General features: G+C 41.8%; 1 protein-coding gene across 2 annotated transcripts in view; it reads right to left on the reverse strand.

The window, feature by feature from the left end:
- Positions 1-1,865: 1,865 nt before the first annotated feature.
- SLF2 (SMC5-SMC6 complex localization factor 2) overlaps positions 1,866-16,226 on the reverse strand; it is a 106,112-nt gene continuing 91,751 nt past the window's right edge. For both annotated transcript variants that reach the window (XM_073596155.1, XM_073596154.1), the window contains exon 20: positions 1,866-6,236. In XM_073596155.1, the coding sequence (XP_073452256.1) occupies positions 6,126-6,236 (111 nt within the window). In that variant the 3' untranslated portion in view covers positions 1,866-6,125. The remainder of the gene's footprint in view (positions 6,237-16,226) is intronic.

Raw genomic sequence — 16,226 nt, forward strand, 5'->3', positions numbered from 1 at the left:
TATATATATATATATATATATATACACACACACACACATACAGTATCTCAGAAAAGTGAGTACACCCCCCTCACATTTTTTGTACAGCTTGTATAAGAGTGTAAATTTGCTGTCCCCTCAAAATAACTCAATACACAGCCATTAATGTCTAAACTGCTGGCAACAAAAGTGAGTACACCCCTAAGTGAAAAATGTCCAAATTGGGCCCAATTAGCCATTTTTCCTCCCAGGTGTCACGTGACTCATTAGTGTTACAAGGTCTCAGGTGTGAATGGGGAGCAGGGGTGTTAAATTTGGTGTTAATCGCTGTCACTCTCTCATACTGGTCACTGGAAGTTCAACATGGCACCTCATGGCAAAGAACTCCCTGAGGATCTGAAAAAAAAGAATTGTTGCTCTACATAAAGATGGCCTAGGCTATAAGGAGATTGCCAAGACCCTGAATCTGAGCTGCAGCACGGTGGCCAAGACCATACAGCGGTTTAAAAGGACAGGTTCCACTCAGAACAGGCCTCGCCATGGTCGACCAAAGAAGTTGAGTGCACGTGCTCAACATCATATCCAGAGGTTGCCTTTGGTAAATGGACGTATGAATGCTGCCAGCATTGCTGCAGAGGTTGAAGGGGTCAGCCTGTCAGTGCTCAGACCATATCAAATTGGTCTGCATGGCTGTTTTCCCAGAAGGAAGCCTCTTCTAAAGATGATGCAAAAGAAAAAAACGCACAGTTTGCTGAAGACAAGCAGACTAAGGACATGGATTACTGGAACCATGTCCTGTGGTCTGATGAAACCAAGATAAACTTATTTGGTTCAGATGGTGTCAAGTGTGTGTGGCAGCAACCAGGTAAGGAGGACAAAGACAAGTGTGTCTTGCTTAAATTCAAGCATGGTGGTGGGAGTGTCATAGTCTGGGGGTGCATGAGTGCTCCCCGCATTGGGGAGCTACCGTTCATTGAGGGAACCATGAATGCCAACATGTACTGTGACATATTGAAACAGAGCATGATCCCCTTCCTTCGGAGACTGGGCCGCAGGGCAGTATTCCAACATAATAACGACCCCAAAAACATCTCCAAGTTGACCACTGCCTTGCTAAAGAAGCTGAGGGTAAAGGTGATGGGCTGGCCAAGCATGTCTCCAAACCTAAAACCTATTGAGCATCTGTGGGGCATCCTCAAACGGAAGGTGGAGGAGCGCAAGGTTTCTAACATCCACTAGCTCCGTGATGTCGTCATGGAGGAGTGGAAGAGGACTCCAGAGGCAAGCTGTGAAGCTCTGGTGAACTCCATGCCCAAGAGGGTTAAGGCAGTGCTGAAAAATAATGGTGGCCACACACAATATATTGACACTTTGGGCCCAATTTGGACATTTTCACTTAGGGGTGTACTCACGTTTGTTGCCAGCGGTTTAGACATCAATTGCTGTGTGTTGAGTTATTTTGAGGGAACAACAATTTTACACTGTTATGCAAGCCGTACACTCACTACTTTACATTGTAGCAAAGTGTCATTTCTTCAGTGTTGTCACATAGAAAGATATAATAAAATATTTACAAAAATGTGAGGGGTGTACTCACTTTTGTGAGATAATGTATCTATATAAATATACAGTTTAAATCTAACATATTTATGGTACCATACTTTTTAGGCAGTATGCATGATGATAGTTTACTCTTGTTCTTCAAACTATGAATGCAGTAAAGATTCTCAAAGTGTACTTATAAGCATCAAAGTGTACTTCCCAAGCATATTGCCAAGCACAGTATGTGGTCTGTCATTCCCACAATTCAATTTTTAATAAAATAATAGAATAATAAAACAAAAACATGGTACTTTTATATAAATTTTTATATAAAATAACCAATATACAAACATATGACAGACTGCAGAATTCTTATAACAAAGCTTAAATATACAAACAGAAAAAAAATATACAAAACAAAAAGATGGCCCTTCCAGAGTTTATACAAAGTCTACAATATAAAAAAAAAATCGTAAAGTGGTTAAGCAGAAAAAAAGCAGTTAAGATGTGATTTTTATGAAGTATGTTCCATTTGTGGTATATATATATAAGGCTCCATTCACACTTCACGATTTGAAACGGATTCAAAATTGCTCGACACACAGGAATTGCCTGAGTAAAGCTGGGTACACACGTTGAGAAAATCCAATAAAAATATCCGTATGAGGCACAATCGTTCGAGTTTCTTATTGTGTGTACACAACTTTCAACATCCGATTCAGACTTTCCAAACTAAAATTCCATCAAACTCCAAAATTTTGCTCGTATGCGAACAGAAGGAAAGAGTTTTGTTTAACGTGTATGGTTTTCGTATGAAGGTATTCAGATACGAAAGGCTGTGCATGATCAGAGAAAAAAAAAAAGCCTTTGTCGTATGAGAATTTTCATACATTTCCATCTTTGGTATTCGACTTGCTTTGAAAGATCAAAGAAAACTTGACGATCGTTCACCCGATTTTCTTATGGTGTGTACCCACCCCAACAGGGGCCAGTATTAGTGCCTGAGGAACTACTTTTTGGTCACAATACAACAAACCTCCCTTTCTTTGTGTAAAATTGTGGAGGTTGTGACGTCTCCAATGAAAACACTTTGTATTACCGTATTTATCGGCGTATAACACGCACTTTTTTTCCCTTAAAATCAGGGGAAAATCGCGGGTGCGTGTTATACGCCGATCCCCTGCGATCTCGAGCTGTCAGATCTTCAAAATCGCCGACCGCGATTTGAAAATGGCGCCGCCGAAATACACAGAGCCAGTCCTCGGCTCTTCTCGGCCACTTTCGGCTTCACTCGAGCGCCGCCCGAGCGGATAACTCCGCTCACAGTCACGCTCATCCCGGGCGGGACTACAAGTGGAGCCGAAAGTGAACGAGAGCCGCCGAGAAGAGCCGAGGACCGGCTCTGTATTTCGGCGCCGGCGGCGCCATTTTCAAATTGCGGTCGGCGATTATGAAGCCTAGGATGGCAGGGGATCTAAGGATCGAAGGCTGCACTGGGGGAAGGCTGCACTGGGGGAAGGCTGCACTGGGGGAAGGCTGCACTGGGGGAAGGCTGCACTGACATGGCTGCACTGGGGCAAGGCTGCACTGAGAAGGCTGCAATGATGGGCATTTAAATGTAATTTTATTTCCCTTCAACTTCCCTCCTAAAAGTTTTTTTTTCCTTAAAATTCCCTCCTAAACTTGGGGTGCGTGTTATACGCCGGCGCGTGTTATACACCGATAAATACGGTAATTAAAAAAAAAAAAAAAAAGGAGGCAATGTATTAATGGCAGCAGTGCAAAGTGAGCGACCCTTGTGGTCAGTGTGGCAGATGCTCAGCACAGGACTTGAAGAGCAGGCTGTTCAATGTAGTAACTACAGTGATTTTTAGTTTTCGCAGTGTTTCATCAGGTATGGGATATGCATACTTACGTTGGTCCAAGCTGGTGCAAGTATACAATTAAGATCACACAAGAAACTCACCCAAGCTCTACCGCAATGTTGGAAAATATATGAGCTGAGTGTCGGTGCTCAGGCTGTCACATCCAATGCAAATCCATAAAGTCAAGGAGCCGGTGTTCTGCCGAGAAAGTTCCGCTCGGCGGATAAGGACCCCCCTCTACTGCGCAGGCGTAGGATCCAGCGGAAACAGCCGAAGGTGAATAGCTGAAAATCATCTATACACGGCGCCTGTAAGAGGGCCGCTCGCCACGCTTCGGGCACGGCCTCGCTTTGCTCGCCACGCTTCGGGCACGGCCTCGCTTTGCTCGCCACGCTTCGGGCACGGCCTCGCTCTGCTCTTTTTTATTCCCCCTCTAGGTCCACTTGGATGGTGGGGAAGGAACCTGGACCTAGGGCGCAGGTGCCGTGTACAGCTGATTAAAGATTCTGAGCTTCGGCTATCTCCGGTGGCTCATAGTAGTTCGTACTGCGCAGTACAGGGGGGGGGGGTCCTTATCCGCCGAGGGAACTTTCTCGGCAAGAAACCGGCAACACCAACGGTTCTCGTTATTCAATTTTATTAAAGCACTACAGCATTTGCAACATCGTGAAATGCATTTCACGATGTTGCAACTGCTGTAGTGTTTTAATAAAATTGAATAACGAGAAGCATTCGGTGTTGCTGGCTCCTTGACTTTATACAATTAAGATCATATCTGGAATTTAGCCTTAACATTATGCCAGATGATTATAGTTTGGAAACATTCTCTAAGCCCTTAAAGCAGTATTAAACCAACAACCAAAATGTATTATATTGCAGCTTACCAATCATTAGATGTGGTGGCTGCATCAGTTTTATTTTCTTTGGCTCTTTTCCCTCTGTTTTCATCATCTGCCCTGTAACACACCTCCTGCCTCTATTAGTGAGACACAACTCTCCAAAAAGGAGCACAGGAGGGTAAAGCAGACAGCAGCATTGTCAGTCTGGGAGGGTAGTGTTAAATGTATTAACAGATTTACATGCAATAACAAAGTGAAGCCAAAGCCCAGCTCAGCAAAGTGTTTTTTTTTCCCCCTTTGCGATAAAGGTTTTGCATGAGTAATAAAAAGAGGATCATTTTAATCACCCCTGCCAGTGTTAAGTGGTTTGTTTCATCCATTTAAACAGATACATTCTGCTGTAGAGCTTGACCTTGTGAAAAACAACAGACCTAACGGTCAGATCACTAGAAAAAAAAATAGAAGTAAAAAAGCCTAAAAAAGGAAGCTAAAGCCATCACGTCTAAAAATTGGAAGGTTGCAATATAACAAATGTTTGCTTTTGGGTTCAATACTGCTTTAACTCTTCCATAATCCTATTACACAAAAAACACAATTTTTCCTCATACACTTTCTGTACAAAAAACGTTTCTATTTACTTAGCAAAATAAACTTTGGAATTAAATACACAATCGGCAGTTTCCATCATTGTAATTTACCTCTGTGAAGCGATAGCAGGATTCTTTAGAGCAGGGGTCTCAAACTGGCAGCCCTCCAGCTTTTGCGAAACTACAAGTCCCATGAGGCATTGCAAGGCTGACAGTTACAAGCATTACTCCAATAGCTGGAGGGCTGCCAGTTTGAGACCCCTGCTTTAGAGTGTTTTAATACACAAATGTGAACTTCCTAAGTGAAGTTAGCTCCTGGACCCGTCCCCTCCTAACTGCCCTATCAAACTGAACGGTGGCCTGGTTAAGTAACCAAGAGCTTATGCTCCCAAGCCAGCATAAACTAGGAAGCAGATTTTAGCATGCTCCTGATTTTGGGAACCTCTAGAACTTTAAACACTACATGCAGGCTCTACAATGAATCCAGCCACAGGTTTGCTTTAGGGGTCACTTCCAAGATAATTTTTTCAAAAAGAATGAAATGCAATAGTTAAATAATTTGAACTGCTATAGATGCTTTTCTGCTGATATGGCTCATGCACCTGTTTTTGGGCAGTGCTTATAATGTTATATTCCATATTGGTATATTGGATAGGACTTCTTAGAGTAACTGAATTCCAATTTTACATTCCCACCAGCTGTTTAGCCCAATGCAATGGCTGCTGATTCCTGCTGCTGTTTTTGCCACCTGTGAGCGATTAGCAGGGGCCACTGAGAATATATACTTTAATGACAGTTTGGCGGCAGCCTCAACTATCCGTGGCTGTTGGCACAGCTAGTGATCACCACAGGTAATCGCTGGCTGTGTGAACAGCCAAGGGTAGCTGCGGCCACCGCCGACCTGTTAAGTGTATGGGCTAGGCGGCCGAAGCTAGCCGCTCACAGGTGGCAAGAACAGCAGCAGGAATCAGCAGATTCTTGGCACTGCCATTCATGCCAGCCAAAATCGCTTGTGCGAATGTAGCCTTAAACCTTCATATGACTGCACAAGAAAGCAAATATAACTGCTGAAATCTGATTACCATGGGAATCATTGCCACTTTTAAAACTCTCTCTATTAATGCAGTGTCAATTCCTACTTTTAAATTCCCTCTACTTAGTTTGTTACCTTATTGATGCACTATTCTGCTTTATTATAGGACTCCTTCATATAATGCCTATAGTAATTATGGAACACATATATACAGTTAAACTGAGCATGGACAATGCAGCTAGATTCTGAGATATAAGAAAACAGTGTTTTATGCATCATTTTATTCTGACATGTTTATCTGTTTCCCCGGAGAAGCTTCATCAAAACTCTCCTGTGAACTTGGAGGGCTTGAGCTTTCACATACCGGCTTCCAATATTCATGAAGTTTCCCCTGTATTGAAGCAAAGCATATAGTTAGAAGGACACATAGTAATGTAAATTAATCAAACAGTGACATTTAGGGCTCATTTACACTTGCTTCAACATGCTTTTTTTAATGTGTTTTTGATGCTGCGATGATGCTTTTTTGAAGCTTTAATGATTTTTTTAAGCGTTAATAAAGCTTGGTAACAGCCCTGTGTGTTGATTTTCAATTTGTTTTAAAGGGGCTGAGTAGAACCCCAGCTCAATGGTACCCCCATTCAGCAGATGCCCAGGTCATTAGTACCCCTGTTCAGCAGATCCCCAGCTTCCTCATACCCTCTGTTCAGCAGATCTCCTGCTCAGTACTAAAAAGTGAAAGTGTCTCTGGCGCTACTGAGAGTAACTAGTAAATGTAGATAGTGACAAAACTCAGGTGATAAAGTAGTGTATCTGATGCAGCAAAACCTAAAAGTGTATCACAAAACACTAAAACAAATAAATCTGGATAAAGTGATCTAGCGCAAAAGATAAATATCACTGTAAGGAACACTGCGATAGGATAACCAGCAAGTCAACACTAAAAAAGGAAGAAAAGCCCCATGTGGAGTAAATACGTGAATATAAAAACAATGTGCAAAAATTATAATAAAAGTGTCCAAAATGTGCAAATAATTGGATGTAGATGTGCAAAGTAGCAATAAAGTGTCCAAAAGATTCCTACAATAAAGTGAAGTAATAAAGAACATGGATGTGAATGAATCCCAAAAAATGAGGTAAAATTGGGAGAGACACACACTTTCACCTTTTTTTTTTTTTTTTTAACAGAAAAACACTTTCACCTTTTAACTTGTTATTCACACATTTACTTTTGCTGCTACGATGGATGTGCTTACATTCATGGAGAATATAAATGTCAACCTAGATGAGACCCACAGAACAAGACACGCAATACGGATCTAGAATGCCTAATTAGAAAATTAGGACACCATATGGAAAAAAAAAGTAAACCTATGGTGGGACACTAATACCTTTGAGTGATATATAAGAGAAAATATTGTCCCTAGACGTTTACGATGGGAATTACCACCTAATGATGGCCTAACAGATAAAAAATCTATGGTCTTAAAAAAAAAAAAAAGAGAGTCTATGGAAGAATGGTTTGAATTCTTCAACAGTAAAAGCATAGATGGTCTGAAATTACTATTGGAAAGAAAACTGAAGACGACCAGATTATTAGGACAACAGATTGAAGAAATCAAACAAAAATTAGAACCACATAAAGAATCCCCAGACTTTAAGAAATTTGCCACACAGCTAAATAAAGACCTGATAGCAAAGGACCTGGAGGTTTAACAACGCAAGATGAAGAAGTACCAACGTGATATGACAGACTATAAAACAGACCACATTTTCAAATGGCAGAGTAAAATAGAACAGTTACAACCAAGTTCAACATACTCCACACCAGTAAGGGAGGTCAGAATACAAGACCCCACCACATCTCATGTATATAATCCATCTAGATGGGATGATAGGGAAACACAAGTGGATACAATAAGACCACAATATGACCAACGGAATAATGGCTATTATGGGTACCAAGTAGATCAACGGAATAATGGCAATTATGGGTATCAAACCCCAAAGAAAGGGGGAAAAAAACCATTTAAGAAACCATATAACAACTGGCAACACAACGAGAGGAATCAGAGAGATAACAGAAGACCCCCCTATCAACAGGACCACCATAGAGGACCCGCCTACCAATATGACCACTATGGAGGAGGACTGGATAGAACACCTATACCCACTTATAATAGGTTTGATCCAATAAGAGAACATCAAGACCAATATAACGATCAACGTTACTACCAGAACCAATATGACCACAATACGCAGCGTCCTTTTTTAGACAGAGAGAGGAGAGATCACTTTCCTTGGAGACCACCACAAGATCCAAATCGATCACCCAGGAGAAGACCCCAAGACGACAGAATAGGAAACAGTCCAGAATGAAGAGAGGCCACAGAGCGGGAAAGAGACTCCAAGCGAAAAAGAGAATAGTTGGAGAGAATGTTGTAAACTTGAGTGGTATACCTATCACAGCTGATGAACTAGCAGTGCTGGATAAAGGTCTGAAACACGCACCAGTGAAAAATCTCAATAAATTCGACACCTATATAGTTATACAAAAATAAATAAGGAAAATCAAAATCAAAAAATGCATTATGAATAATTCTTCACAATCTGTAAATACAGTGAGAAATGCTCCCTCGACAATTATCCACAGCACGTTACGTAATAAAACTTTGTATATAACCCACAAATATCAGTCAACACATAGATGTGTTTAAAAAACTAGTTTTACAAGACCGGGAGTCTCTGAAACTGAAGAAACGAACAGATCTGATCCACATAAAGAAGGGAATCCAACTACTTACAAAAAAAAAAAAAAAAAGACATTATAATACGGCCGGCAGATAAGGGAGGAGCGGTGGTCCTACAGTCTAAAGAACAATATCAAAATGAATTAAAAAGGCAATTACGAGGTGAGGATACCTACATCAAATTATTGGGCAATCCAACAGTCAAATATAAAAAAAAAAAAAAAAGAGTTGGAACTTCAGATTGATTTAGGGATTAAGAAAGAAATATTGAACGCAAAAGAATCGAAATACCTAGTACTAGAGTCATGTCGGATCCCAGTCATTTATACTGTCCCAAAAATCCACAAGTGTAAAGAAAACCCGCCAGGAAGACCCATCGTTAATAGGATAGACTTCCTGACATCAAGGATGGGACAGTATATAGATCATTTTATACAACCGGCAGTCCAACAAACCCAAGCCTATCTCAAGGACACCAAGCATGTGCTACAACTATTGGAAAATGTACCGGTCCTAGAAGGTAGAACCCTACTGGCAACAGCTGATGTAGCATCGTTATACACGATAGTTGCACATCACGAAGCATGCTCAGCCATTAAGTGGCTCCTTAGGAATCATAGTACCTTAATGTGCAAACAAAGGAAGTATATCATCAAATGCCTTGATTTCTGCCTGAAGTATAACTACTTCTGGCATGATCAGAAATATTACAAACAAGCAATAGGAATTGCAATGGGTGCCAAATTTGCACCGGTGTGACAAATGCTTTTATGGCTGAATGGGAGGAAAAATCGATATACACCGACACCCCTGCCGAACTTACCCTATACAAAAGGTACATTGATGATCTAATTATAGTTTGGAATGGAGATACACACCTTGGAATCTTTCCTGAATAATTTAAATAACAATGATAAAAATATCTCCTTGGTCTGGAAAATAGACAAAATAGTAACCAAAACTTTCTTCAAAAATGTTGATGCGAATAGCTGTCACTTGACAGTTGCCATTTTAAACCCTGGCTGTACAATATCCCTAGGGGACAATTAGTTTGATTAAAGAGGAATTGTATGAGAAGAGGACTATAGGGCCCAAGCTGAAATAATTGGTGAAAGATTTAAAATTAACCACTTCAGCCCCGGAAGGATTTACCCCTTCCTGACCAGAGCACTTTTTACAATTCGGCACTGCGTCGCTTTAACTGCTAATTGCGCGGTCATGCAATGCTGTAACCAAACGAAATTTGCGTCCTTTTCTTCCCACAAATAGAGCTTTCTTTTGATGGTATTTGATCACCTCTGCCGTTTTTATTTTTTGCGCTATAAACGGAAAAAGACCGAAAATTTAAAAAAAAAAATGATATTTTCTACTTTTTGTTATAAAAAAAATCCAATAAACTCAATTTTAGTCATACATTTAGGCCAAAATGTATTCGGCCACATGTCGATGTCAATAAGCGTATATTTATTGGTTTGCGCAAAAGTTATAGCGTCTACAAACTAGGGTACATTTTCTGGAATTTGCACAGCTTTTAGTTTATGACTGCCTATGTCATTTCTTGAGGTGCTAAAATGGCAGGGCAGTACAAACCCCCCCCAAATGACCCCATTTTGGAAAGTAGACACCCCAAGGAAATTGCTGAGAGGCATGTTGAGCCCATTGAATATTTATTTTTTTTGTCCCAAGTGATTGAATAATGACAAAAAAAAAAAAAAAAAAAAAAATTTACAAAAAGTTGTCACTAAATGATATATTGCTCACACAGGCCATGGGCATATGTGGAATTGCACCCCAAAATACATTCAGCTGCTTCTCCTGAGTATGGGGATACCACATGTGTGGGACTTTTTGGGAGCCTAGCCGCGTACGGGGCCCCAAAAACCAAGCACCGCCTTCAGGATTTCTAAGGGCATAAATTTTTTATTTCACTCCTCGCTGCCTATCACAGTTTTGAAGGCCATAAAATGCCATGATGGCACAAACCTCCCCCCAAATGACCCCATTTTGGAAAGTAGACACCCCAAGCTATTTGCTGAGAGGCATGGTGAGCATTTTGCAGCTCTCATTTGTTTTTGAAAATGAAGAAAGACCAGAAAAAAAATTTTTTTTTTCTTTTTTCAATTTTCAAAACTTTGTGACAAAAAGTGAGGTCTGCAAAATACTCACTATACCTCTCAGCAAATAGCTTGGGGTGTCTACTTTCCAAAATGGGGTCATTTGGGGGGGTTTTGTGCCACCTGGGCTTTCCATGGCCTCCGAAACTGTGACAGGCAGTGAAGAGTGAATTCAAAAATTTACGCCCTTAGAAAGCCTGAAGGCGGTGCTTGGATTTCAGGGTCCCGTGCGCGGCTAGGCTCCCAAAAAGTCCCACACATGTGGTATCCCCATACTCAGGAGAAGCAGCAGAGTGTATTTTGGGGTGTAATTTCACATATTCCCATGGCATGTTTGAGCAATATATCATTTAGTGACAACTTTGTGCAAAAAAAAAAAAAAAATTTGTCTCTTTCCTGCAACTTGTGTCACAATATAAAATATTCCATGGACTCGACATGCCTCTCAGCAAATAGCTTGGGGTGTCTACTTTCCAAAATGGGGTCATTTGGGGGGGGTTTTGAACTGTCTTGGCATTTTATGCACAACATTTAGAAGCTTATGTCACACATCACCCACTCTTCTAACCACTTGAAGACAAAGCCCTTTCTGACACTTTTTGATTACATGAAAAAATTATTTTTTTTTGCAAGAAAATTACTTTGAACCCCCAAACATTATATATTTTTTTAAAGCAAATGCCCTACAGATTAAAATGGTGGGTGTTTCATTTTTTTTTTTCACACAGTATTTGCGCAGCGATTTTTCAAACGCATTTTTTGTGGAAAAAACACACTTTTTTAAATTTTAATGCACTAAAACACACTATATTGCCCAAATGTTTGATGAAATAAAAAAGATGATCTTAGGCCGAGTACATGGATACCAAACATGACATGCTTTAAAATTGCGCACAAACGTGCAGTGGCAACAAAATTAATACATTTTTAAAAGCCTTTACAGGTTACCACTTTAGATTTACAGAGGAGGTCTACTGCTAAAATTACTGCCCTCGATCTGACGTTCGCGGTGACACCTCACATGCATGGTGCAATTGCTGTTTACATTTGACGCCAGACCGACGCTTGCGTTCGCCTTAGCGCGAGAGCAGGGGGGACAGGGGTGCTTTTTTTTTTTTTTTTTTTTTTTTTCTTTATTATTTTTTTGCTTTTTTATCTTATTTTTAAACTGTTCCTTTCATTTTTTTTTTTTAATCATTTTTATTGTTATCTCAGGGAATGTAAATATCCCCTATGATAGCAATAGGTAGTGACAGGTACTCTTTTTTGAAAAAATTGGGGTCTATTAGACCCTAGATCTCTCCTCTGCCCTCAAAGCATCTGATCACACCAAGATCGGTGTGAAAAAATGCTTCCCCAATTTCCCAATGGCGCTGTTTACATCCGGCGAAATCTAAGTCATAAAATGCTCGTAGCTTCCGGTTTCTTAGGCCATAGAGATGTTTGGAGCCACTCTGGTCTCTGATCAGCTCTATGGTCAGCTGGCTGAATCACCGGCTGCATTCTCAGGTTCCCTGTTGAGACAGGAGAGCCAGAGAAAAACACGGAAGACGGTGGGGGGGGGGGGCATTCCCTCCCACTGCTTGTAAAAGCAGTCTAGAGGCTAATTAGCCGCTAGGATTGCTTTTACATGAAAGCCGACCGCTGGCTGAAAAGAATGATACCAAGATGATACCTAAACCAGCAGGCATCATTCTGGTATAACCACTCAAAGTCGTGAATGGCGTACCTGAAGACAAAAAAATGGTTAACAATAAAGCACAGTGAACAGTAAAGTATAAAAAATTGCATACCTGAAAAGCAAACATGATAAAACATAATAACAATAAAACATTGCAGAATAGAATACAGTAAAAAAGAGCAGAACCATAGAGAGAGAGAATAGAGAGAGAGAGAGAACAATAAAACGACAACTATTTTTTTTTATTTTTGTGTTTTTTTTTTTTTTTACACTTTTTTTTGTAACTGTAACTTTTATAACTGTAACCGGTTCCAGGTTCGGGTCTCTCAAAATGCGATGGCATCTTGGGAGACCCTGTGAAAGTGTGCCTAGTCTGTGCAATGCTGTACCCTACGCTAATACTCAACTAGTGAATGGTAGCGTTCAAAACATTCACCAATGCAAAGACCAGGATTGTCAGGACAGGAGGGACAATAATAGGGGGTGTCACGCCTATATCCGCGCTTGCTGCAGACACAACATCTTTTTTGGGGGGGTTCGTTGGGTAGGGGTACTCGGGAGGACAAAGAAAATGCCTCTCATGCAGCTGACTGCATTTGGTTGGGGATGTGAATGGGGGAAGTACGGGCGCTGCAGAAGCGGTGGTTTCCCAATTAGGATTGGCAAATGCAGCAGGAAGGGCTCTATGGGCACGACGGGCCTGTGTTCGTCTTCTTGGTGGCAGCGGGACACTACTTGTGCTTGCCACCTCACCAGCTTGAACTGCACTTATGGGACTCGCCACGTCACCAAGTGTTACTGCAGTGCTGGTTTGACTACGACCGGGGTGTACTAGGCCGCTGGCGCTTGCCAGTTCACCAAAACGCTACCAAAAAAACTGTTAGCGATCGCAGGGATCAGGCCTGACTCTGCGAACGCTGCAGTTATGCGTTTAGTGTTTTGTAAGTGACAGTGATCGATCGATACTGCACTTGGGTGGGCCGAGCCGGGCGGAGGGGCAAAATGCAGGTGCTAGCAGGTATCTGGGCTGATCCCGCTAACACTGCGTTTTTGGGAACCCTAAACTGCTGGGGACGCTAGTATAGATCTGATCGGATCAGATATTGATCCGTTTAGATACTATACCACTAAGGGAGGCGTATGCTGCGTGCGTGGGTGTTAGCGGTACTGGCGCTAATCTGACGCTGCCTGGGGCGACGCATATCACCGCCGGGCGATCGGGGGGCTAAACCTTTATTCGGTAATAAACGGCGGGTGCCCTGACACTATAAATAATAAACAAACTAACCAGCGTCACCCGTAACGGTTATACAGTGATCAGTGGTGAAAGGGTTAACTAGGGGGGCAATCAAGGGGTTAAAACATTTATTCGGTAGTATATGGGGGTCCCTGTCGCTATAAAACGCTGACGGCGAACCTAAATATTTACCTCCCTAACTAGCGTCACCAGCGACACTAATACAGCGATCAGAAAAATGATTGCTTAGCGACACTGGTGACGGGGGGTGATCAAGGGGTTAAAACTTTATTAGGGGGGGTTAGGGGGGTACCCTAGACCTACAGGGGGCTAATACTTACTCCCCTACCACTTCTACCTGTCACAAACTGACACCAATCAGTAATCAGGAAAAAAAAAACAGCTTGGTGTCAGTTTGTGACTGGGGGGGGGGGGGAATCGGGGGTGTTTAGTGTGCCTGGCATGTTCTACTGTGTTGTGTAGTGTTTTACACTTACTCGGATGTCTTCTCTTCTCGGCGTCGGAACGGAAACTGCCAAGCCGAGGAGAGATGACATCACATCCTCTGCCTGTGTGTACTATACACAGGCAGGGGATGTTTCTCATTGGCTGTGAGCGATCGCGAGGGGGGGGGGGCCACGATTGGATGGCCTCCCCCTCATCTCTGATCGCTGCCAGACAAATGCCGACCGCCGCTGGCACCGGGGGGGGGGGGGGGGGTCTGATCGGACCCCCCGCCCGCGGGAAGGCATCACGTATCAGGTACGTGATTTGCCTGCCCGTGCCGCTCTGTTGACGTATATAGACGTGAGGCGGTCGGCAAGTGGTTAAAGGATATGATGACTCATGGATTAAGGACCAGATAGATACAACATGTGAATGAGATGGATAGAGCAGTAATGCTACAAAACAAACCTAAAAAGAAATTCCAACAAGAGGCACCATGCCTTATATTGGATTATAATGTCCAATATAAAGATGTAGCCAAACTAATACAACGACATTGGCACATCCTAAAAAATGATAAGGATCTTAAAAATATCTTACCGGATCGCCCCAATATTGTCTACAAAAGAACACCCATGATTAAAGACCTGATTGTAAAATCAGTAGTGGAACCACCACCCAAACCAGCATACACGTTCTTCAATGGAAAAGGATTCTACCCTTGCAGAAACTGCTATGCCTGTTGTCACTCAAAAAAATTTCAGAAAAAGAGAACTGAGTTTGTGGCCACGAGTACAGGCCAATCATATACTATTCGTGATTTTATAGGTTGCCATACTGAGGGAGTAGTGTATGTACTACAGTGCAGTTGTAATTTACAATATGTTGGTAGAACCAAGAGAGCCCTGAAAGTAAGGATACAGGAGCATGTACAAAACATAATCAATGGTTTCCCAAAACACAATGTATCAAAACATTTTGCACTAAAACATAATCTGGTTCCCCAGATGAAGTCACGAGACGTGACGCAACGCGTAGGGATTGTCCGGAATAGACACACACCGGAAGTGACGCAAGAAGGTGCTGAACAACGCTGATTCTGTTCCCTGTTTTAATTGTTTTTAATATAAGAGTCCATTTGGGTTTTTCAATAAATATATTGTCTGGCCCATAACACATTACACTATTGGAGGCTTTTTTGTTTTTTTCCTCCTCTTTCACTGAGGCACTTTCTCTGAACTAATTGGGGTAACTGAGCAGATCACCTTGTCCATTGGATGAATACCTGAGAGTCCACCTGCAGTGTGTACACCCTAAATGAGTGCCCATATACAACAGTGGAGATCTTTGATCATTTATGGAAGCCTTTTACTTCTATTATTAAGGTGAGAGTTCTGGGAGACTTGCGCATTTAGAGGCTATTCAGGAAACATACATGGACACTTCTAAGTGTTTACATTTATCCAACATCACTTATACCGGATCCATTAGGCTGTGAAGACAACAGAAGTTTAAATTCTTAATTCGCATATCTAGAGGACTATTTTACCTCATTTTTTGGGATTCATTCACATCCATGTTATTACTTCACTTTATTTTAGGAATCTTTTGGACACTTTATTACCACTTTGCACATCTACATCCAATTATTTGCACATTTTGGACACTTTTATTAAAATTTTTGCACATTGTTTTTATATTCACTTATTTACTCCACATGGAGATTTTCTTCCTTTTTTAGTGTTTACTTGCTGGTTATCCTATCCGTGTTCCTTACAGTGATATTTATTTTTTGCGCTAGATCACTTTATCCAGATTTATCCTGCTCAATACTACCCCCAGCTCTGCTGAAGCCCCACTGAGTAGTAACCCCCAGCTCTGCTGATCCTCCTCTCTCTCTGGTCCCCAGTCATCTCCCGCTATATTGCGCCCATGCTCTGGTCCTTCAGCTCTGCTGTTCCTCTGCCGCTCAGTCTACTCTTTCCGTTCCCCGCTCAGCTTTCGCTATAGCGTTCCCATGTTGCACACCACATATGCCATCTACTAGTTGCTTCGCTCCAGTCCAGACCCCATTCACTTTCCTGCTGTTCAACACTGCACACCAGTGACGTCTGCACCAGACACTCCCAGATTATATACACATGAACGAAAA

This window comes from Aquarana catesbeiana, linkage group LG08 (genome assembly GCF_042186555.1).
Source record: "Aquarana catesbeiana isolate 2022-GZ linkage group LG08, ASM4218655v1, whole genome shotgun sequence".
In the NCBI taxonomy this organism is placed as follows: Eukaryota; Metazoa; Chordata; class Amphibia; order Anura; family Ranidae; genus Aquarana; species Aquarana catesbeiana.